Consider the following 19,875-nt stretch of genomic DNA (forward strand, 5'->3'; position numbering starts at 1 on the left):
ACAACTAAGGTGTCGCAGTGAAAAACTAATGATTGATGCTTCTCATCTCTCTCCGTTCCTGTCTGTCCCTATCTATCCCTCTCTCTGACTCTGAAAAAAGAAAAATAAAAAAGATTAGGTTGTTCTAATGATTGACATGTTTTTATAGGTGTATATATTCAAAAATATTACTGCCTAGTAGTCTGTTAGTGGTTGATTAGACTTTGCATTTTAGAGTTGTGGTTGCACTTCATGAATATTCTTTATATAGTCTAAAACTTTCTTGATGCTGTAAAATGTTGGGTTAGGAATTTGGAGTTAGATCTGTTTTACACTTTTAAAAAAGAAGTAGAAATGCTTCCAAGGTAGTAGAGTTATCCTGCCCTACTACTTGGAGACACTATAACCTTTGTGTGCCTCAGTTCCTCACCTATTAACAGGGAGTGATAATAATGCTAGCCACATAGAGTTGTGAGTGCTTGGCATGCAGGAAGTAGGCACGTGGAAAATGTGAGCAGGTATTATTATTTCAGAATTAAGCTTTAAAATATTTTGTAAGTGAGATTAAATACAATTATTGAAAATGAATATATGCCTGATCAGGCAGTGGTGCAGTGGATAGAGCATTGGACTGGGATGCAGAGGACCCAGGTTCGAAACCCCAAGGTCACTGGCTTAAGTGCAGGCTCATCCGGCTTGAACACAGCCTCACCAGCTTGACTGCAGGGTAGCTGGCTTGAGCATGGGATCATAGATCTGAGCCCAAGGTCGCTGGCTTGAGCTCATGGTCTCTGGCTTGAGCAAGGGGTCATTCACTTTGCTGTAGGTAGTCCCTGGTCAAGGCACATATGAGAAAGCAATCAATGAACAACTAAGGTGTCGCAATGAAGAATTGATGCTTCTCATCTCCTTTCCTGTCTGTGTGTCTCTATCTGTCTCTTTCTCTGACTCTGTCTCTGTCAAAAATTAAAAAAGAAAATGAATATATATTTTATTTTCATTTTTGTGTTTCTTCATAGGCAACTGAAAGAAGAAAATAACAATGGAAAAGAAAAATTAAGAATAATGGCAGTGAAAAATTCAGAAGTCATGGCACAACTAACTGAAGCTAGACAAAATATTTTGAAGCTAGAGAGTGAGTTGGAGGACAAAGATGAAATACTTCGAGAAAAATTTTCTCTAATGGATGAAAACCGAGAATTAAAAGTCCGTATCACAACACAGAATGAGCGACTGGATGTATGTCAGAAGGAAATAGAAAGTTCAAGGGTGGAACTGAGAAGTTTGGAAAAAATTATGTCCCAGTTGCCAGTAAGTATATGTTAACAACAAAATTTAGTGAAGTGTTTTATTAAAAGACCCTCATTTTTGTGGTTGCTTTATTAGCTTCTTATATTTTTCTTTTTTTTTTTTTTTTGTATATTTTTTTTTTTTTCTGAAGCTGGAAACGGGGAGAGACAGTCAGACAAGACTCCCGCATGCGCCCGACCGGGATCCACCCGGCACGCCCACCAGATGCTACACTCTGCCCACCAGGGGGCGATGCTCTGCCCCTCCGAGGCATTGCTCTGCCGCGACCAGAGCCACTCTAGCGCCTGGGGCAGAGGCCGAGGAGCCATCCCCAGCGCCTGGGTCATCTTTGCTCCAATGGAGCCTTGGCTGCGGGAGGGGAAGAGAGAGACAGAGAGGAAGAAGGGGGGGGGGTGGAGAAGCAAATGGGCGCTTCTCCTATGTGCCCTGGCCAGGAATTGAACCCGGGTCCCCTGCATGCCAGGCCGACGCTCTACCGCTGAGCCAACCGACCAGGGCCTTTTCTTTTTTTTTTTTTTGTATTTTTTCGAAGCTGGAAATGGGGAGAGACAGTCAGACAGACTCCCACATGCGCCCGACCGGGATCCACCCGGCACGCCCACCAGGGGCGGATGCTCTGCCACTCCGGGGCGTCGCTCTGTCGGGACCAGAGCCACTGTAGCGCCTGGGGCAGAGGCCAAGAAGCCATCCCCAGCGCCCGGGCCATCTTTACTCCAGTGGAGCCTCGCTGCTGGAGGGGAAGAGAGAGACAGAGAGGAAGGAGAGGGGGAGGGGTAGAGAAGCAGATGGGTGCTTCTCCTGTGTGCCCTGGCCGGGAATCGAACCCGGGACCCCTGCACGCCAGGCCGACGCTCTACCACTGAGCAAACCGGCCAGGGCCTCTTCTGTTTTTCTTACATGTGTATACTTTCACATGTCAATTTCTTTTCTATCTAATCCCTATTTTTTAATACGTAACTTTCTGATATTTCAGCCTTTCACAGTCTCTCAGATGCTATATATAAGAATGACACAGAATTTTTAAAAACCAGTTTTATTGAAGTAACATTTATATCACCACAGAATTTACCCATTTTAAGTGATTCAGTGATTTTTAGTAAATTTACAAGTTCTATAATAGTGATCACAATTCAGTTTTCAAACATTTCTTTTTTTTTTTTTTTTTAATTATAATTTTATTTTTTTAATGGGGCGACATCAATTAATCAGGTTACATATATTCAAAGATCAACAAGTCCAGGTTATCTTGTCTTTCAATTATGTTGCATACCCATCACCCAAAGTCAGATTGTCCTCTGTCACCTATCTAGTTTTCTTTGTGCCCCTCCCCCTCCCCCTTTCCCTCTCCCTTTCCCCCCTCCCCTCGTAACCACCACACTCTTATCAATGTCTCTTAGTTTCACTTTTATGTCCCACCTACGTATGGAATAATGCAGTTCCTGGTTTTTTCTGATTTACTTATTTCACTTCGTATAATGTTATCAAGATCCCACCATTTTGCTGTAAATGATCCGATGTCATCATTTCTTATGGCTGAGTAGTATTCCATAGTGTATATGTGCCACATCTTCTTTATCCAGTCATCTATTGACGGGCTTTTTGGTTGTTTCCATGTCCTGGCCACTGTGAACAATGCTGCAATGAACATGGGGCTGCATGTGTCTTTACATATCAATGTTTCTGAGATTTTGGGGTATATACCCAGTAGAGGGATTGCTGGGTCATAAGGTAGTTCTATTTTCAGTTTTTTGAGGAACCACCATACTTTCTTCCATAATGATTGTACTACTTTACATTCCCACCAACAGTGTATGAGGGTTCCTTTTTCTCCACAGCCTCTCCAACATTTGCTATTACCTGTCTTGTTAATAATAGCTAATCTAACAGGTATGAGGTGGTATCTCATTGCAGTTTTGATTTGCATTTCTCTAATAACTAAAGAAGATGAGCATCTTTTCATATATCTGTTGGCCATTTGTACTTCCTCCTGGGAGAAGTGTCTGTTCATGTCCTCTTCCCATTTTTTTATTGGATTGTTTGTTTGTTTGTTGTTGAGTTTTATGAGTTCTTTGTATATTTTGGATATTAGGCCCTTATCTGAGCTGTTGTTTGAAAATATCAGTTCCCATTTAGTTGGCTTTCTGTTTATTTTGTTATCAGTTTCTCTTGCTGAGCAAAAACTTCTTAGTCTGATGTAATCCCATTCATTAATTTTTGCCTTCACTTCTCTTGCCATTGGAGTCAAATTCATAAAATGCTCTTTAAAACCCAGGTCCAGGAGTTGAGTACCTATGTCTTCTTCTATGTACTTTATTGTTTCAGGTCTTATGTTTAGATCTTTGATCCATTTTGAGTTAATTTTAGTACAGGGGGACAAACTGTAGTCCAGTTTCATTCTTTTGCATGTGGCTTTCCAGTTTCCCAGCACCATTTATTGAAGAGGCTTTCTTTTCTCCATTGTATGTTGTTGGCCCCTTTATCAAAAATTATTTGACTATATATATGTGGTTTTATTTCTGGACTTTCTATTCTGTACCATTGGTCTGAGTGTCTATTTTTCTGCCAATACCATGCTGTTTTGATTGTCATGGCCCTATAATAGAGTTTGAAGTCAGGTATTGTAATGCCCTCAGCTTCATTCTTTTTCTTTAGGATTGCTTTGGCTATTCGGGGTTTTTTATAGTTCCATATAAATCTGATGATTTTTTGCTCTATTTCTTTAAAAAATGTCATTGGAATTTTGATGGGAATTGCATTAAATTTGTATATTGCTTTGGGTAATATAGCCATCTTGATTATATTTATTCTTCCTAACTAAGAACAAGGAATATTCTTCCATCTCATTATATCTTTCTTAATTTCTCTTAATGGTTTATAGTTTTCATTATGTAAGTCCTTTACATTCTTTGTTATGTTTATTCCTAAGTATTTTATTTTTTTTGTTGCAATTGTGAAGGGGATTATTCTTTTGAGTTCATTCTCAATTGTTTCATTGTTGGCATATAGAAAGGCTATTGACTTCTGTATATTAATTTTGTATCCTGCGACCTTACTGTATTGGCTTATTGTTTCTAGTAGTCTTTTTGTGGATTCTGTGGTGTTTTCGATGTATAGGATCATATCATCTGCAAAAAGTGATACCTTTACTTCTTCTTTTCCGATATGGATGCCTTTTATTTCTTTGTCTTGTCTGATTGCTCTGGCTAGAACCTCTAGTACCACATTAAATAACAGTGGAGAGAGTGGACAACCCTGTCTTGTTCCTGATTTAAGGGGGAAAGCCTTCAGTTTTATGCCATTTAATATGATGTTAGCTGATGGTTTATCATATATGGCCTTTATCATGTTGAGATATTTTCCTTCTATACCCATTTTGTTGAGAGTCTTAAACATAAAATTGTGTTGTATTTTATCAAAAGCCTTTTCTGCGTCTATTGATAAGATCATGTGGTTTTTGTTCTTTGTCTTGTTGATATGGTGTATTATGTTAACCGTTTTACGTATGTTGAACCATCCTTGAGATTCTGGGATGAATCCCACTTGATCGTGATGTATTATTTTTTTAATATGTTGTTGTATTCGATTTGCTAGTATTTTGTTTAGTATTTTAGCATCTGTATTCATTAGAGATATTGGTCTGTAGTTTTCTTTTTTTGTGCCATCCTTGCCTGGTTTTGGTATGAGGGTAATGTTGGCCTCATAAAATGTGTTTGGAAGTATTGCTTCTTCTTCAATTTTTTGGAAGACTTTCAGTAGAATAGGAACCAAGTCTTCTTTGAATGTTTGATAAAATTCGCTGGTATAGCCGTCAGGTCCTGGACTTTTATTTTTGGGGAGGTTTTTAATGTTTTTTTCTATTTCTTCTCTACTAATAGGTCTGTTTAGGCTTTCTGCTTCTTCTTGACTCAGTCTAGGAAGGTTGTATTGTTCTAGGAATTTATCCATTTCTTCTAGATTGTTGAATTTAGTGGCATAAAGTTTTTCATAGTATTCTACAATAATTCTTTGTATATCTACGGTGTCCGTGGTGATTTCTCCTCTTTCGTTTTGGATTTTGTTTATATGAATTCTTTCTCTTTTTTCCTTGGTAAGTCTTGCCAAGGGTTTGTCAATTTTATTGATCTTTTCAAAGAACCAGCTCTTTGTTCTATTAATTTTTTCTATAGTTTTACTGTTCTCTATTTCATTTATTTCTGCTCTGATTTTTATTATCTCCTTTCTTTGGCTAGTTTTGGGTTGTTTTTGTTCTTCTTTTTCTAGTTCCTTACTGTGTGAAGTTAAGTGGTTCACTTGGGCTGTCTCTTGTTTGTTCATATATGCCTGAAGTGATATGAACTTCCCTCTTATCACTGCTTTTGCTGCATCCCATAGATTCTGATATGTCGTATTGTCATTTTCATTAGTCTGTATATATCTTTTGATCTCTGCACTTATTTCTTTTTTGACCCATTCATTTTTTAAAAGTATGTTGTTTAGTTTCCACATTTTTGTGGGATTTTTTTCCTCTTTTTTGCAGTTGAATTCTAGTTTCAAGGCTTTATGATCAGAAAATATGCTTGGTACAACTTCGATTTTTCTGAATTTGCTGATGTTGTTTTTGTGGCCCAACATATGGTCAATTCTTGAGGATGATCCATGTACACTGGAGAAAAATGTATACTCAGTCACTTTGGGATGAAATGTCCTGTAGATGTCTATCATATCCAGGTGCTCTAGTGTTTTGTTTAAGGCCAATATATCTTTGTTGATTCTCTGTTTGGATGACCAATCTAGAGCCGTCAGCGGTGTATTGAGGTCTCCAAGTATGATTGTATTTTTGTCAGTTTTTGTTTTAAGGTCAATAAGTAGCTGTCTTATATATTTTGGTGCTCCTTGGTTTGGTGCATATATATTAAGAATTGTTATGTCTTCTTGATTCAGTGTCCCCTTAGCCATTATGAAATGGCCATTTTTGTCTCTGAGTACTTTTGTTGTCTTGTAGTCAGCATTATCAGATATGAGTATTGCTACGCCTGCTTTTTTTTGGATGTTATTTGCTTGGAGTATTGTTTTCCAGCCTTTCACTTTGAGTTTGTTTTTATCCTTGTTACTTAGATGCGTTTCCTGTAGGCAGCATACAGTTGGATTTTCTCTTTTAATCCATTCTGCTACTCTGTGTCTTTTTATTGGTGAGTTTAATCCATTTACATTTAGTGTAATTACTGACACTTTTGAGTTCCCTATTGCCATTTTATAGATTGCTTTCTGTTAGTTTTGTGTCTTGTTTGATCCTTCTCTTTTGTTTTTTTATCTTTTGTTTTTATTTGGTTGTATTCCATACATCTTTCCACTGTTGCTATCTTTTTTATCTCATGTGCTTCTGTGGTGGTTTTTTCAATGGTGGTTACCTTTAGATAATGAAAAGGGTTCCTACCGTGTTCATTGTAGCGCACTATTTTGTAAGTACTTTTGCACTCCATCGTCCTTTGCTAATGTTAATCTCCATCCTCTCCCCCCTTTCTTTTTGTTGTTGTTACAGTTTAAATTTGGTTTTATTCTGTTCTTCTTGGAGCTTTTACTTGTGGCTTTATTTTTTTTTGTTCTTTGTATCTGATTGGAGAACCCCCTTTAGTAATTCCTGGAGTGGGGGTTTTCTGATGATAAATTCCCTCATCTTTTCTGTATCTGTGAATGTTTTTATTTCTCCTTCATATTTGAAGGATAGGTTTGATGGGTATAGTATTCGTGGCTGAAAGTTCCTCTCTTTCAGGACTTTAAATATTGGGGTCCACTCTCTTCTAGCTTGTAGGGTTTCTGCTGAGAAATCTGATGATAGTCTAATGGGCCTTCCTTTATATGTTGTATTCTTCTTTTCCCTGGCTGCCTTGAGAATTTTTTCTTTGCCATTGGTTTGTGCCAATTTCATTATGATGTGCCTTGGAGTAGGTTTGTTGGGGTTAAGAAAACTCGGAGTTCTGTTTGCTTCATGAATTTGAGGCTTTAGTTCTTTCCACAGGCTTGGGAAGTTCTCATCTATTATTTGTTTGAGTATGTTCTCCATTCCATTTTCTCTCTCTTCTCCCTCTGATATACCTATTATTCTTATGTTATTCTTTCTGATGGAGTCAGATAATTCTTGTAGGGCTATCTCATTTTTTTAAATTTTTGAGTCTCTTTCTTCCTCTCTCTGTTGTGCCTCAAGTTGCTTGTCTTCTATTTCACTAATCCTCTCTTCTATCTGGCCTGTTCTATTAGCCAAGCTTGTTACCTTGTTTTTCAGCTCGTGAATTGAGTTTTTCATCTCTGTTTGATTTGTTTTTATAGTTTCAATTTCCTTGGACATATATTCTTTGTGTTCATTGAGTTGTTTTCTGAGCTCCCTAAATTGACTTTCTGTGTTTTCTTGTATATCTCTGAGTATTTTTAGGATTTCTATCTTGAATTCTCTGTCATTTAACTCCAAGGTTTCCAATATATTAAATTTTTTCTCCATAGATTTTTCCTCATCTAGCTGTGTTACCTCTCTTTCTTTTGTATCCATGATATTCGATTTTCTCTTCCTTAATGGCATCTGAGGGTGGTTTTGTTGATAGTATTAATGAGATTTAATAAAAAATAAAAAGTTAAAAAAATAAAAAATTGAAAAAAGTTTTTTTTTAAAAAATTAATAATGAAATAAAGAAAAATAAAGTAAAATAAAAATTTTAAAAAAGGAAATTATTTTCCCCCTCCTTTTTTTCTCTCTTCTCCTCTCCCCTCTTTCTTGAGAAAATCTTGTGGTGAACTGTGAATTATATTGTATTTAATAGAACAAACAATGCCTGTAATGGAGGGCCTGAATTGGCGAAAAGTAATAAAGGGTCAAGAAAAAATAAATAAATAAATTTAAAAAAGGAGTGGTGGTATGGACCCACAAAAAGCAAATAATGAAAAAATTTCGATCAAGAATAAAGTGATTTGCATTTAGGTGTTGGTTGACTAAGAGTTATGATGAGAGGAGTAAGAGGGAAACAGGAAAATGGGGGGACAAATTAAAAAATTACTATTGTATTTAGTGGAACAAGAGCTTGATAAAATGGAGAGCCAGTGATGGGAGCACTGCTAGTGAGTTAAAAAGGTGAAGTAAAAAACCCCCAAAAAGCCCTGGCCGGTTGGCTCAGCGGTAGAGCGTCGGCCTAGCGTGCGGAGGACCCGGGTTCGATTCCCGGCCAGGGCACACAGGAGAAGCGCCCATTTGCTTCTCCACCCCTCCGCCGTGCTTTCCTCTCTGTCTCTCTCTTCCCCTCCCGCAGCCAAGGCTCCATTGGAGCAGAGATGGCCCGGGCGCTGGGGATGGCTCTGTGGCCTCTGCCTCAGGCGCTAGAGTGGCTCTGGTCGCAATATGGCGACGCCCAGGATGGGCAGAGCATCGCCCCCTGGTGGGCAGAGCGTCGCCCCTGGTGGGCGTGCCGGGTGGATCCCGGTCGGGCGCATGCGGGAGTCTGTCTGACTGTCTCTCCCTGTTTCCAGCTTCAGAAAAATGGAAAAAACAAAAACAAAAACAAAAACAACAACAACAACAACAACAACAAAAAACCCCAAAATGCCACAAACATAAGTTTGAGTCCCAGATAAAATAATTTGTTTGTTATTGAGGTTTGAATGAGAGGAGATGTAAAGGAAAAAGGAAGAAACTAATATAGAGGGAGAAAAGAAGAGAGAGAGAGAGAAAAAAAAGAGGGAACCACTAAAAGAAGAAAAAAGAGGAGAGAGAGAGAGAGAGAGAGAGAGTTAAGGGTTTTGGAGTGCAACCCTCATAGAGAGAAAGGAAGAGGAAAGAAAAGATAATGGGAGATGTAACACTTATGGGTAGTATAGTTCAAGGAGAGGAGAGAGTAAGACCAGTAGGGAGTTAAACAACCAAATTGGAGGAGGAAAAAAAAAAGAAAAAAGAAGAAAAAAAAAATCAAGGATGAAGATAAGAGAAACAAACGAACAAAAATAATAAAATGGGATAGGTTATAAAGTCTGCGGATTATTCTGATTTTGAGAGGTTATCTTCTTGCTTTTTCTTTTCTCTCCCTCTTCCTGGTCGGCGACTCTGTATCCCGAGTTCTGCCCCTTTGACACGCTCAAGTAGAGGTTTGCAGTTGATAAGTCTCTATGGCGATGTCATGTATTGTGCTTCAGTTTCGTTGGCAGTCGAGGCTCATTAGTGTTTATAGGCTCCAACAGTGAGAGAGTCCGTGTTCCAGGAGCCTCTCTCCTAGTCTTTCCTTCCTCAACCAGCAGCCTGAGAATCCAACTATGGGGTTGCTGCTGCCTCTACCTGGATAGTAAGAGGCTCTAAGAGTGGTCAACTCCCCACTCTTATTTCCACTCAGCATAGGGCTCTGGGTAAGGCTCAGTCAGTCAGAGCTGCTAGCATAATCAGCCGGGGCTTTCGCCTACTCAAAGACCTTTGGTTCTGTCACTCTGTCCAGTAACACGGGCGGGTCTGCGCGCACAGACCAGGATGTTAAACCGGAAGTCTTGCCCTCTGAGTGAAACCCCCCGCCCGCACTGAAAAGTTCCAATGTTGGAATTGGCTCTCGCTCGTCCCGTGTGCCGCTCTTTCAAGGCGCTGGGGCAGCCCGTGACTCCGCCCTCGGCCCACACAAAGGCCCCCGACTCTGCCCCTCCGTGGGACAACACGGGCTCCCACTCCGGAGGTGCTGAGAGGAGTCTCCTTCCCACTCTCCGTGCGCGCAGACCAGGATGTGAGGTCGGAGTCTCGCCCTCTGAGTGAAACCTCCCGCCCACACTGAAAAGTTCCAGTGTTGGAATTAGCTCTCGCTTCCTCCCTGTGTGCGGCTCTCCCCGGGTGCTGGGGCAGCCTGGAGGCTTTTGGCCCACACAAAGGCCTCTGACTCTGCCTCTCTGTGGAGTAACACGGGCGCACCCTCCGGGGGCTTTGGAAGGAATCTCTCGCCCACTATGCGGCTACCAGGGGATCAGGTAAAATGGCCGCTCCGCTTGTCTTTCTTTGTCTGGGTTTGGCGCGAGTGTTACTTTATTGCCCAGGTTGTCACAGGAACAGTTTTTCCTTGGCTTGGATCTCTGTGCCACAGCCTGGTTCGGCCGTTTGTGCTGCGGCCTGGATCTATTCACTCCCTTTGCCCGCCTCAGTTTCTATATTCACAGTTACCAGAGAAAGCCGCCCTGTTTAGGTTAGTGAGGAAGGCGGAGCATTTCTTACTCCCTATTTCCTTCGGGGTTTGGTTATATATTTAGCCAATTTTTCGCTCGATCATACCTTTGGGTGTATTGCGAAACATCTGGAGGCTCCAGGGATAGGTTTCTCTGTTTCTGGTTGAAGATCTTGTTGAGGTTTGGGGGAGATTTATCGGTATCGCTTCCTACTCCGCCATTACTCTGACGTCATCCTCAAACATTTCTTTCATCTCCAAAAGGTCCCTTGTGTCCATTTATAATTAGTTTCTGTCCCCACCCTCACTGCTAGGGAACCAGTAATATACTTTCTGCATCTGGAGTTTTATCTTTTCCGGACATTTCATATAACTAAATTATACAGTGTATTTTCTTTTGCATCTGATCTTTTGCCTTCTTAATGTTTTTGAGAATCATTCATTGTGACATATATCAGTATTTAATGTTTTTTTATTGTTGAATATTATTCCATTGTGTTGATATATCACATTTTATTTAACCATTGGCCAATAGATGGACACTTGGATTGTTTCCACTTTTAGGCTATTGTGAATAATGCTGCTATGAATATTTGCATGTAAGTCTTTGAGTGAGCATGTTTTCATTTCTCTTGAGTAGGAGTAGAATTGCTGTGTCATATAGTGAATTTATTCTAAACTGTTGTTCAATGTGGCTGTACCATTTTACCTCCTTACTAGCAACACGAGTGGTCCAGTTTTTCCTCATTCTTGCCAACATTTGTTATTATTTATCTTTTCAATTATATTCATCTTAGTGTGTATGAAGTGGTATTATATTGTGGTTTTGATTTGCATTTTCCTAATGGTTAATAATGTTGAGCAACTTTTCACACATTTACTGAATAGTACAGAATATTAAAGTGTTTTTATGATATAGTCAGTCACTTTTTCTTTTTGTGTTATATGTGTATATGATCATATTTATAAGTAGGAAGAAGGTAAGTATACTTGTGTCAGAAACTTGTTTTTGATAGGTGCAAGGTAAGGTGAGTTCAGGAGAAAGCTACAGATAAATGTGTCGTGGTTAGTTTTACATATGTATTGATGGTAGCCTCTTACCAATTTTAAACTGTCATGGAATTATGAAGCTGAGAGAGATTTTAGAAATCATCTGATTCAATATCATCATTTTACTGATGAAGAATTGTAGACCCAAGGAAGTGAATAACTTGTTGCAGATTTAAATCTAGAATGTATGATCCTTGGTTCCCAGCCTGCTGCTATATCTACTTTCCTAGGATGCAGATGATTATTTGCTTAGATTTTTAATCTACCAGTTTGCTTTTGAAATCTGATAATCAGATGCAGATAGCATTCATTTTAATTTATTTTTTAAAATTAAAAAAAAATTTTACAGGGACAGAGAGAGAGAGAGGGATAGACAGGGACAGACAGACGGGAACGGAGAGAGATGAGAAGCGTCAATCATCAGTTTTTCGTTGCAACCCGCTTAGTTGTTCATTGATTGCTTTCTCATATGTGCCTTGACCACAGGCCTTCAGCAGACCAAATAACACCTTGCTCAAGCCAGCGAGCTTGGGTCCAAGCTGGTGAGCTTTTTGCTCAAGCCAGATGAGCCCGTGCTCAAGCTGGCGACCTTGGGGTCTCGAACCCGGGTCTTCCGTATCCCAGTCTGACGCTCTATCCACTGCTCCACCGCCCGGTCAGGCAACATTCATTTTTAGTTGATACTTTCATTTGTCTCTATTAAGAATTACTTAATAGTATGTGATTCTGAAGCTGTTGTAACATGCTTGATCCTGTGTTTCATGCCCTGCAGAGAATAACAGGGTTTAGAAATGTGAGTTTTTTCATTTCTAGAAAATGTGATTTGGTCATATAGTAGTTTTAAAGTAGTGGTCATTAGTGCTTTCTTTGCCTCCTTTTACAATTAATTTAAAAATTATGTATTATTCATACACACAGACCAATGTAGCATAGCAGTCGATAAATAGGTAACATTTTGCGATATCCACTTCAGATATTTTTAGAATAAAATTTTACAGGTAAATGAAGCCTCTTTATATACATATCAGATCTAATTCTTTCTCTTTCTCCTCAGAGGTAGTGACTATTCTGAAATTCATGTGTGTCCCTCTTGTCCATATTTTAATTATTGCCACATACAGATGCATCTTGAAAATATATATGTTAGTATACAGTATATATACATATATAGTTTAGTACATTTTTTAAAAAACTACATGTGCCACTGTTGTTTTTCACTCAGTTTTATGTTGTATGAGTTCTCCATAATGATTTACACAATGCAGGCTTATTTAACTATTGTAGCTTTCCCATTATCCTTACTATTTCATAATGTATTTATATGTTCTCCTATTGGTGGATACTAGGCTAATTCTATAAAACACACAATTTTTCAGACTTGGATTTCTGAATTTAAAAAATTATATCAAGATATTATAAACTTATATGTTTGTTTTTAAATTTACAGTTAAAAAGAGATATGTTTGGTTTTAAGTCGTCTCTTTCTAAGCATCACATGAGTAGTTTGTCACACAAGGAAGACAGTTACGTTGGCTGCTGTGCGGCAAATAAAATGATGATTTCGGAGTTGAGGTATGGTTTTCAGGTTCTGAAGTTGTAACAAATATAATGTTTTTAGAAATTGATAATTAAGATCTTTAATTGAAATGTTGAAAAATATACAAAAGTCTAGAGTATTATTATAACAAATATCTGTTTTCACAACTAAGAATTGATTCCTAACATTTTGTGAGATTTGTTTCAAATCTTTTTCTTTAAATAAAAACTAAAACATTCCAGGATAGAGGATATATTTTGGTTCTTAACCACTGCACCACTGCCATTCTTCTCCTCAGGATCTACCATCATGAATTGGGTACATATTCTTTAATCCATTTGTATATGTTTGTACTCACAGAAATATACTATATATTTATGTTGTTTGTAATTTTGCTTTTTCAGTTAGGATCATTTAAAAAATTTATCCATATTAAAGTAGGTAGAGGGATTAATGCATGGATTAGTGTGATTAGTTTGGTTTTTATAGCAGTATAAGAGTCTATCTTATAACTGTCACAACTTATTTCTTTATTGATTTATGATATTTCTAGTTTCCTATTACAAACAGTGCTGCAAAGTACATACTTATACATGTTAACTATGATATGGGTGAGTTTCTCTAGTATATATTTCTGAAAGTGAAAATCTGGGTCGTAGGGTGTGTACATTTTCAGTTTTACTAGATACTACCAAGTTTCTAAAGTTGCTGAATCAGTTTACAGTTTAATCAATGATATGAAAGAGTTTTGCATATACTGCCCTATATTGGTTAACTAACATCAAAGTTTAAAATATTTTACCATTTTGAAAAGTAAAAATGGTATGATGTATTTTTATTTAATATTTTTTGGTTTCTTTTCTCTGTGCTAGGATTAAACTTGCAATAAAAGAGGCAGAAATTCAAAAGCTTCAGGCAAATCTGACTGCAAATCAGTTATCTCAGAGTCTTATTTCTTGTAATGACAACAAAGAAAGTGGCAAATTAAGTAGTTTAGAAACAGAACCTGTAAAACTAGGAGGTAGTCAAATAGGTGAGTATATTTTATTGAATTTTTAAAATAAATTATGATCAGAGTATTTTATGATCTTTTAAAAAAATAAATGAATTATCAGTTTGGTTTCTGTGATTTGCATTTCTTTGATGATTAGTGATGTTGAGCATCTTTTCATATGTCTATTGGACATCTCTGTGTCTTTTCTGGAAAGTGTCTATTCAGATCTTCTGCCCATTTTTTAATTGGGTTGTTTGGTTTTTTGCTATTGAGTTGTATGAGTTCTTTGTATTTTGGATATTAACCCCTTATCAGATACATATGTTTTACCAATATTTTATTTCATCCCATAGATTTGCTTTTTATTTTGTTGATGGTTCTTTTTGCTATATGAAGCTTTTTAGTTTGATATAGTCCTACTTATTTTTGCTTTTGTTGCCTTTACTTTTGTCAAATCCCAAAAAATCATCACCAAGATTGATTTTAAGTAGTTTATCCCCTATGTTTTCTTCTAGAAATTTTAGTTTTAGGTCTTATGTTCAAGTTTTTAATCCATATTTAGTTAATTTTGTGTGGGGTAAGATAGTAGTCCAGTTTATTCTTTTGCATGTGACTGTCCAGTTTTCCTAACACTCTTTATTAAAGAAACTATCCTTTTTTTTCATTGTATATTCTTGGTTCGTTTGTCATAAATTAGTTTGCATGGGTTTATTCCATAGTGCCTGACCTGTGGTGGTACAGTGGACAAAGCATCGACCTGGAACGCTGAGGTTGCCCCTTTCGAATTCCTGGGTTTGCCCCAAGGCACATATGGGAAGCAACTACTAGGAGTAGATGCTTCCTGCCTCTCTCCTCTCACTCTATCTCCCTCTTCCTCCCTCTCTCCCCTTTCTCCAAAAATCAATAAATAAAATCTTTTAAAAAACTAAAAGATTGCTGTAGCTATTTGGGGTCTTTTGTGGTTCCTTACAAATTTTAGGATTGTTTGTTCTATTTCTATGAAAAATACCATTGAAACATTGATATGGGTTGAATTGAATCTTTAGATCGCCATGTGTAGTAGGGACATTCACAATATTAATTCTTTAAGTCTGTGAGCATGAAATATCTTTCCATTTATTTTTATCTTTAATTTGTTTTGTCATTGTCTTATTAAAGTTTTCAGTATACATATCTTTTACCTTGGATAAAGTTATTCCTAGGTATGTTATTCTTTTTAAATTGATTGTACATGGGATTATTTTCTTCCTCTTTCTGATAGTTTGTCACCAGCTATTTTTGATTAGTATTTGCCTGGTCTGAATTTTTTCCCCATACTTTTGACCTGTGTATCTTTGTATGTGAATGAGTATCTTATAGAAAGCATATAATTGGTTCTTGCTTTTATAACAAGGTAGACATTTTTTGCTTCTAAATAAAAATATTTACTTTCATTTAAAAAATTTTAAAACAATTGATTTGAGAGAGAAAAACATTATTTTGTTGTTCTACTTATTTATGCACTCTTTGGTTTCTTCTTATATGTGCCCTGGCCAGGGATTGAACTGCAACCTTAGTGTATCAGGATGATGCTCTAACCAACTGAGCTACTGAGCCAGGGCTCTTAATAGGGATATTTAGATTACTTGTGTATATTAAATGTATCTGTCCATCTTTTTGGGTTTAAATCTATCATTTTGGTACTTGTTTACTATTCTATTGGCCTTTGTTCATCTTTCTTGCCTTCTTAGTATTCCATTTTTTAAAATTTCCACTATTGATTAATTATACCTGTTTTTTAAGTGAGAGACAGACAGGAAAGGAGAGAGATGAGAAGCATCAACTTATAGGTACATCACTTTAATTGTTCATTGATTGCTTCTATGTACCTTGACCGGGGCTTGGGCTTCAAGCCAGCAACCATAGGATCATGTCAATGATTCCGTGCTCAAGTCAGCGACCTCTTTTTTAAAAAAATTTGGGTTTTTTTGTATTTTTCCGAACCTGGAAATGGGGAGGCAGTCAGACAGACTCCCTCATGAGCCTGACCGGGATCCACCCGGCATGCCCACCAGGGGACGATGCTCTGCCCATCTTGGGGCGTCGCTCTGCCGCAATCAGAGCCATTCTAGCGCCTGAGGCAGAGGCCACAGAGCCATCCTCAGCACCCGGGCAAACTTTGCTCCAGTGGAGCCTTGGCTGCGGGAGGGGAAGAGAGAGACAGGGGTGGAGAAGCAGATGGGCGCTTCTCCTGTGTGCCCTGGCCGGGAATCGAACCCGGGACTCCTGCACGCCAGGCCGATGCTCTACCACTGAGCCAACCAGCCAGGGCCAAGTCAGCGACCTCTTGCTTAAGCTGGTGAACTGTGTTCAAGTCAGCAACCTCAGCGTTTCAAACCTGGGTCCCCATCATCCAAGGTTGACGCTCTATCCACTGTGCCACCATGGGTCAAGCGGCTGTACCTCTTTTTTTTTAAGTGGTTGCCTTAGTGGTTAACATATGTAGCTGTAATGTATCACAATCTATCTTCAAATATGATGGGCTGCTAGCAGCAGAAATGACAGCAGAAAAAATTAGATATCTAAGTGATTAGAAAGACTAGAGAGAATGATGGATTAGCATAGGGAATGCCAGTGTAGAGGGTGTGAATATATGTCGTAGAGTCTCTGAAATCAAAGAAATAGAGCCAGTGAGAAGTAGTGTAGAAAGGGAAATACTAAAGGTATGAAAATTTGATGGGAAGTGGCTACTTATGCAACCCTTGAAGCCATAGTATATCTCTACTTGTATCCATATCTATGTGTGTTTTCATGCCATCATCTACAGCAGTGGTAGGGACCAGCCCTACCGCCCACTAGTGGACGTTCCAGCTTTCATGGTGGGCGGTAGCAGAGCAACCAAAGTATAAATAAAAAGATAAATTTAACTATAGTAAGTTGTTTTATAAAGATTTATTCTGCCAAACTTAGCAAAAATCCTACATAAAGTACTTGTTTAGTAATTATTATTATATGTTTTAACTTGCTGTAACTCTGCTTTACAAATTTTATAAAGTAATGTTATTTCCCTACTTTATAAGTCACCATTACTGTGGAACCAGTGGGCAGTTAGAAAATTTTACTACTAACAGAGATACAAAAGTGGATGGTAGGTATAAGAAGGTTGAGTACCCCTGATCTATAGTGTGCCTTTTTTAAAGTCCTGAAAGTTTAGTTACCTTGATGTATGAGGTTAATATATACATTTATAATGGAGAAAGGGTATACTCAACTGCCTCTGATAACTCTCAGTGGTTTTAAAAAAGCATTGCTGAATTCTCATCAGTTAGTTTGTACTGGGAGTCACTGTTTTTCAGCTTTTGAACCTGCATCTATGTACAATATATCAAAATATTTTTAATCATCTCAAGTTATCCAAATACATTGTATGATTAACTTCAGTTTAAGGAGAGAGGACATGTTTTTGTTTGTTTTAAACAATTTTTTTTTTTAGCAATGATTGCTATCCAAAAAATGGGATTTTTAAAGGTAGAGATGAGCCCTTTCTGGAATAAAGGAATTTTCTACTATGAAGGAGTAGTCTAGAAATTGAGTGATTCAGAAGAACTTACTCTCACTTTGTTATGTATTTAATTTAGAAAGTACCTTACCATTTTCCTTAATGTATGTCTCATTCTCCATTCCCTTTACAGTTCTTTAGATCAGAAACTAAACTTTATGATTAAATATTTTAACATTGAAATAGGTTTCTTTCCTTGAAGTTTATACAGAACAAATTTCCTTTAATTGTTACTAGGAGAAAGCATAAAAGCTCAAAATCAACATGTTATGAACAAGGAATATGAAAGAGAAAGGCAAAAACTTGCTTCTGGAATAGAAGAACTACGTACTAAGTTGATGGAAATAGAAGCTGAGAATTCTGATTTGAAAGTTAACATGGCCCACAGAACGAGTCAGTTTCAACTGATTCAAGAAGAGCTGCTAGAGAAAGCCTCAAACTCAAGCAGACTTGAAAGTGAAGTAAGCTTGAATTAACTGCTTATATGTACTTAATTTTCATACAAGTAAAAGATATTGTACGGTTTTATTAAACAATGTATTTTAAGTGTAATTTTTTACATTAAAAAAAATTCTTGATACCATGTAAGTTACAAATTCTTTTAAAATTGTATTTGGAAACCTTTGCATTTCAAACTATGTTAAAAGTAGGAAAATCCACTGAAGGGTGCTAAAAGTTCTAAAATTTGGTGGCAGTTATACACTCTTATTTCTTCTAAATGTAAGTTAATACAAATAATATACAAGTACAAGTAAAGTATTTGTATTATGCAATTGGAAGAAAAGTAGTGGTAATAAAGGATTTCAAATTTTAGCGAACAACAGACTACCTGAGAAACCTGTTAAACATGCAGATTTATGGATCCTACCCTAGTAATTTTGATTAAGCAGATATTGAATTATGTTCAGGTGCCAGCATTTTAAAAAAGATTTTATTGATTTTAGAGAGAGGAGAAAGAGAAAGAGAGAGAAGGTGGGGTGGAGAGGAACAGGAAGCATCAACTCATAGTTGCTTCTCATATGTGCCTTGACCAGGCAAGCCCAGGGTTTCCAACAGGCGACCTCAGCATTCTAGGTTGATGCTTTTTCTACTGCACCTCCACAGGTCAGGCAGGAATCTACATTTTTATAAAACTACATGTGAATCTGGTGCTAATATGCTATGGATAACATGGAAAGAGGATAATGTGTGTTTTGTGAATATTTGATCTCATTTCCACTGAGGACAGAACAAGGATGCCCCATTAGGTAATTGTAGACATGGATCACATGTGTGTACTATACTCACCCTTCAAACCATAGGCAGTGACTATCTATGGGGGCACTTTTGTTTGTTTGTTTTAGTGATAGGGACAGACAGACAGGAAGGGAGAGAGATGAGAAACATCAATGATGAGCCCATGCTTAAGCCAGATGAGCTCATGATCAAGCCGGCAACCTTGGGGTTTTGAACCTGGTACCTCAGTGTCCCAGGTCGACACTTTCTACACTGTGCCACCACTGGTCAGGACAGATTAATAACTTTTAAAAAAATTAAATTAGCATAGTCTTGTTGAAAATATGGAAAAATATGAAGAAGGCATACATCATTGATAATTCTACCACCAGAAATAGTTATTGTTAAAATTCTATTATGCTAATTTTAGTCTTTCACAGCTACTTTTAAGAAATGGGTTAGGGTGCAGTCCTATTTGGACATAGAAATCTGCATTAAATTACTTATATATTACATAGATGAAACAAGCTGTGTTATATCTCTGGTCTACTATCCACTATTTGTTTTTCTTTTAAGTTGTCATTTTCTAAAAATAATTTTTCATTTATTTCCATCTGTTTTCAGATGACAAAGAAATGTTCTCAACTTTTAACTCTAGAGAAACAGCTGGAAGAAAAAATAGTTGCTTATTCCTCTATTGCTGCAAAAAATGCAGAACTTGAACAGGAGCTTATGGTAAAAATTAGTTGTTTACTACAAATTCACTGTGACTTTAAGGCACTTAATTCATGACAGTATGTTTGTTTTAGTATCATTATTATAAAAAGTACCATATAGGAAAATACAAATTCTACTAGACTCTTCTCAGCCCTTTTTTTGTTTCTATATTTTTAGGTTAATAGGCTGATACACATCTGTTATCTACATTTTCTAAGTTTTATCCTAGTAGAGTTAAAGGAAATAGTAGAAACTTTTTGATATTCTCAGTATTTTGAAGTATTTTAATTTTCTCATTTTGATATAATTTTTAAAATAACTTGTTTTTTAATAAACATGTATTTTTGAAGTTTGACATATTAACTGCTATGAATCTTTAGAGAAGAGT

At 37.3% G+C, this 19,875-nt stretch overlaps 1 protein-coding gene across 13 annotated transcripts in view; it reads left to right on the forward strand.

The window, feature by feature from the left end:
• CCDC18 (coiled-coil domain containing 18) overlaps positions 1 to 19,875 on the forward strand; it is a 209,139-nt gene that overhangs the window by 45,537 nt on the left and 143,727 nt on the right. For all 13 annotated transcript variants that reach the window (XM_066268671.1, XM_066268666.1, XM_066268664.1 and 10 more), the window contains 5 exons: positions 999 to 1,290; positions 12,934 to 13,058; positions 13,896 to 14,056; positions 17,793 to 18,016; positions 19,395 to 19,505. In XM_066268671.1, the coding sequence (XP_066124768.1) occupies positions 999 to 1,290; positions 12,934 to 13,058; positions 13,896 to 14,056; positions 17,793 to 18,016; positions 19,395 to 19,505 (913 nt within the window). The remainder of the gene's footprint in view (positions 1 to 998; positions 1,291 to 12,933; positions 13,059 to 13,895; positions 14,057 to 17,792; positions 18,017 to 19,394; positions 19,506 to 19,875) is intronic.

The sequence above is a fragment of the Saccopteryx bilineata genome, chromosome 3, assembly GCF_036850765.1.
Source record: "Saccopteryx bilineata isolate mSacBil1 chromosome 3, mSacBil1_pri_phased_curated, whole genome shotgun sequence".
Taxonomy (NCBI): domain Eukaryota; kingdom Metazoa; phylum Chordata; class Mammalia; order Chiroptera; family Emballonuridae; genus Saccopteryx; species Saccopteryx bilineata.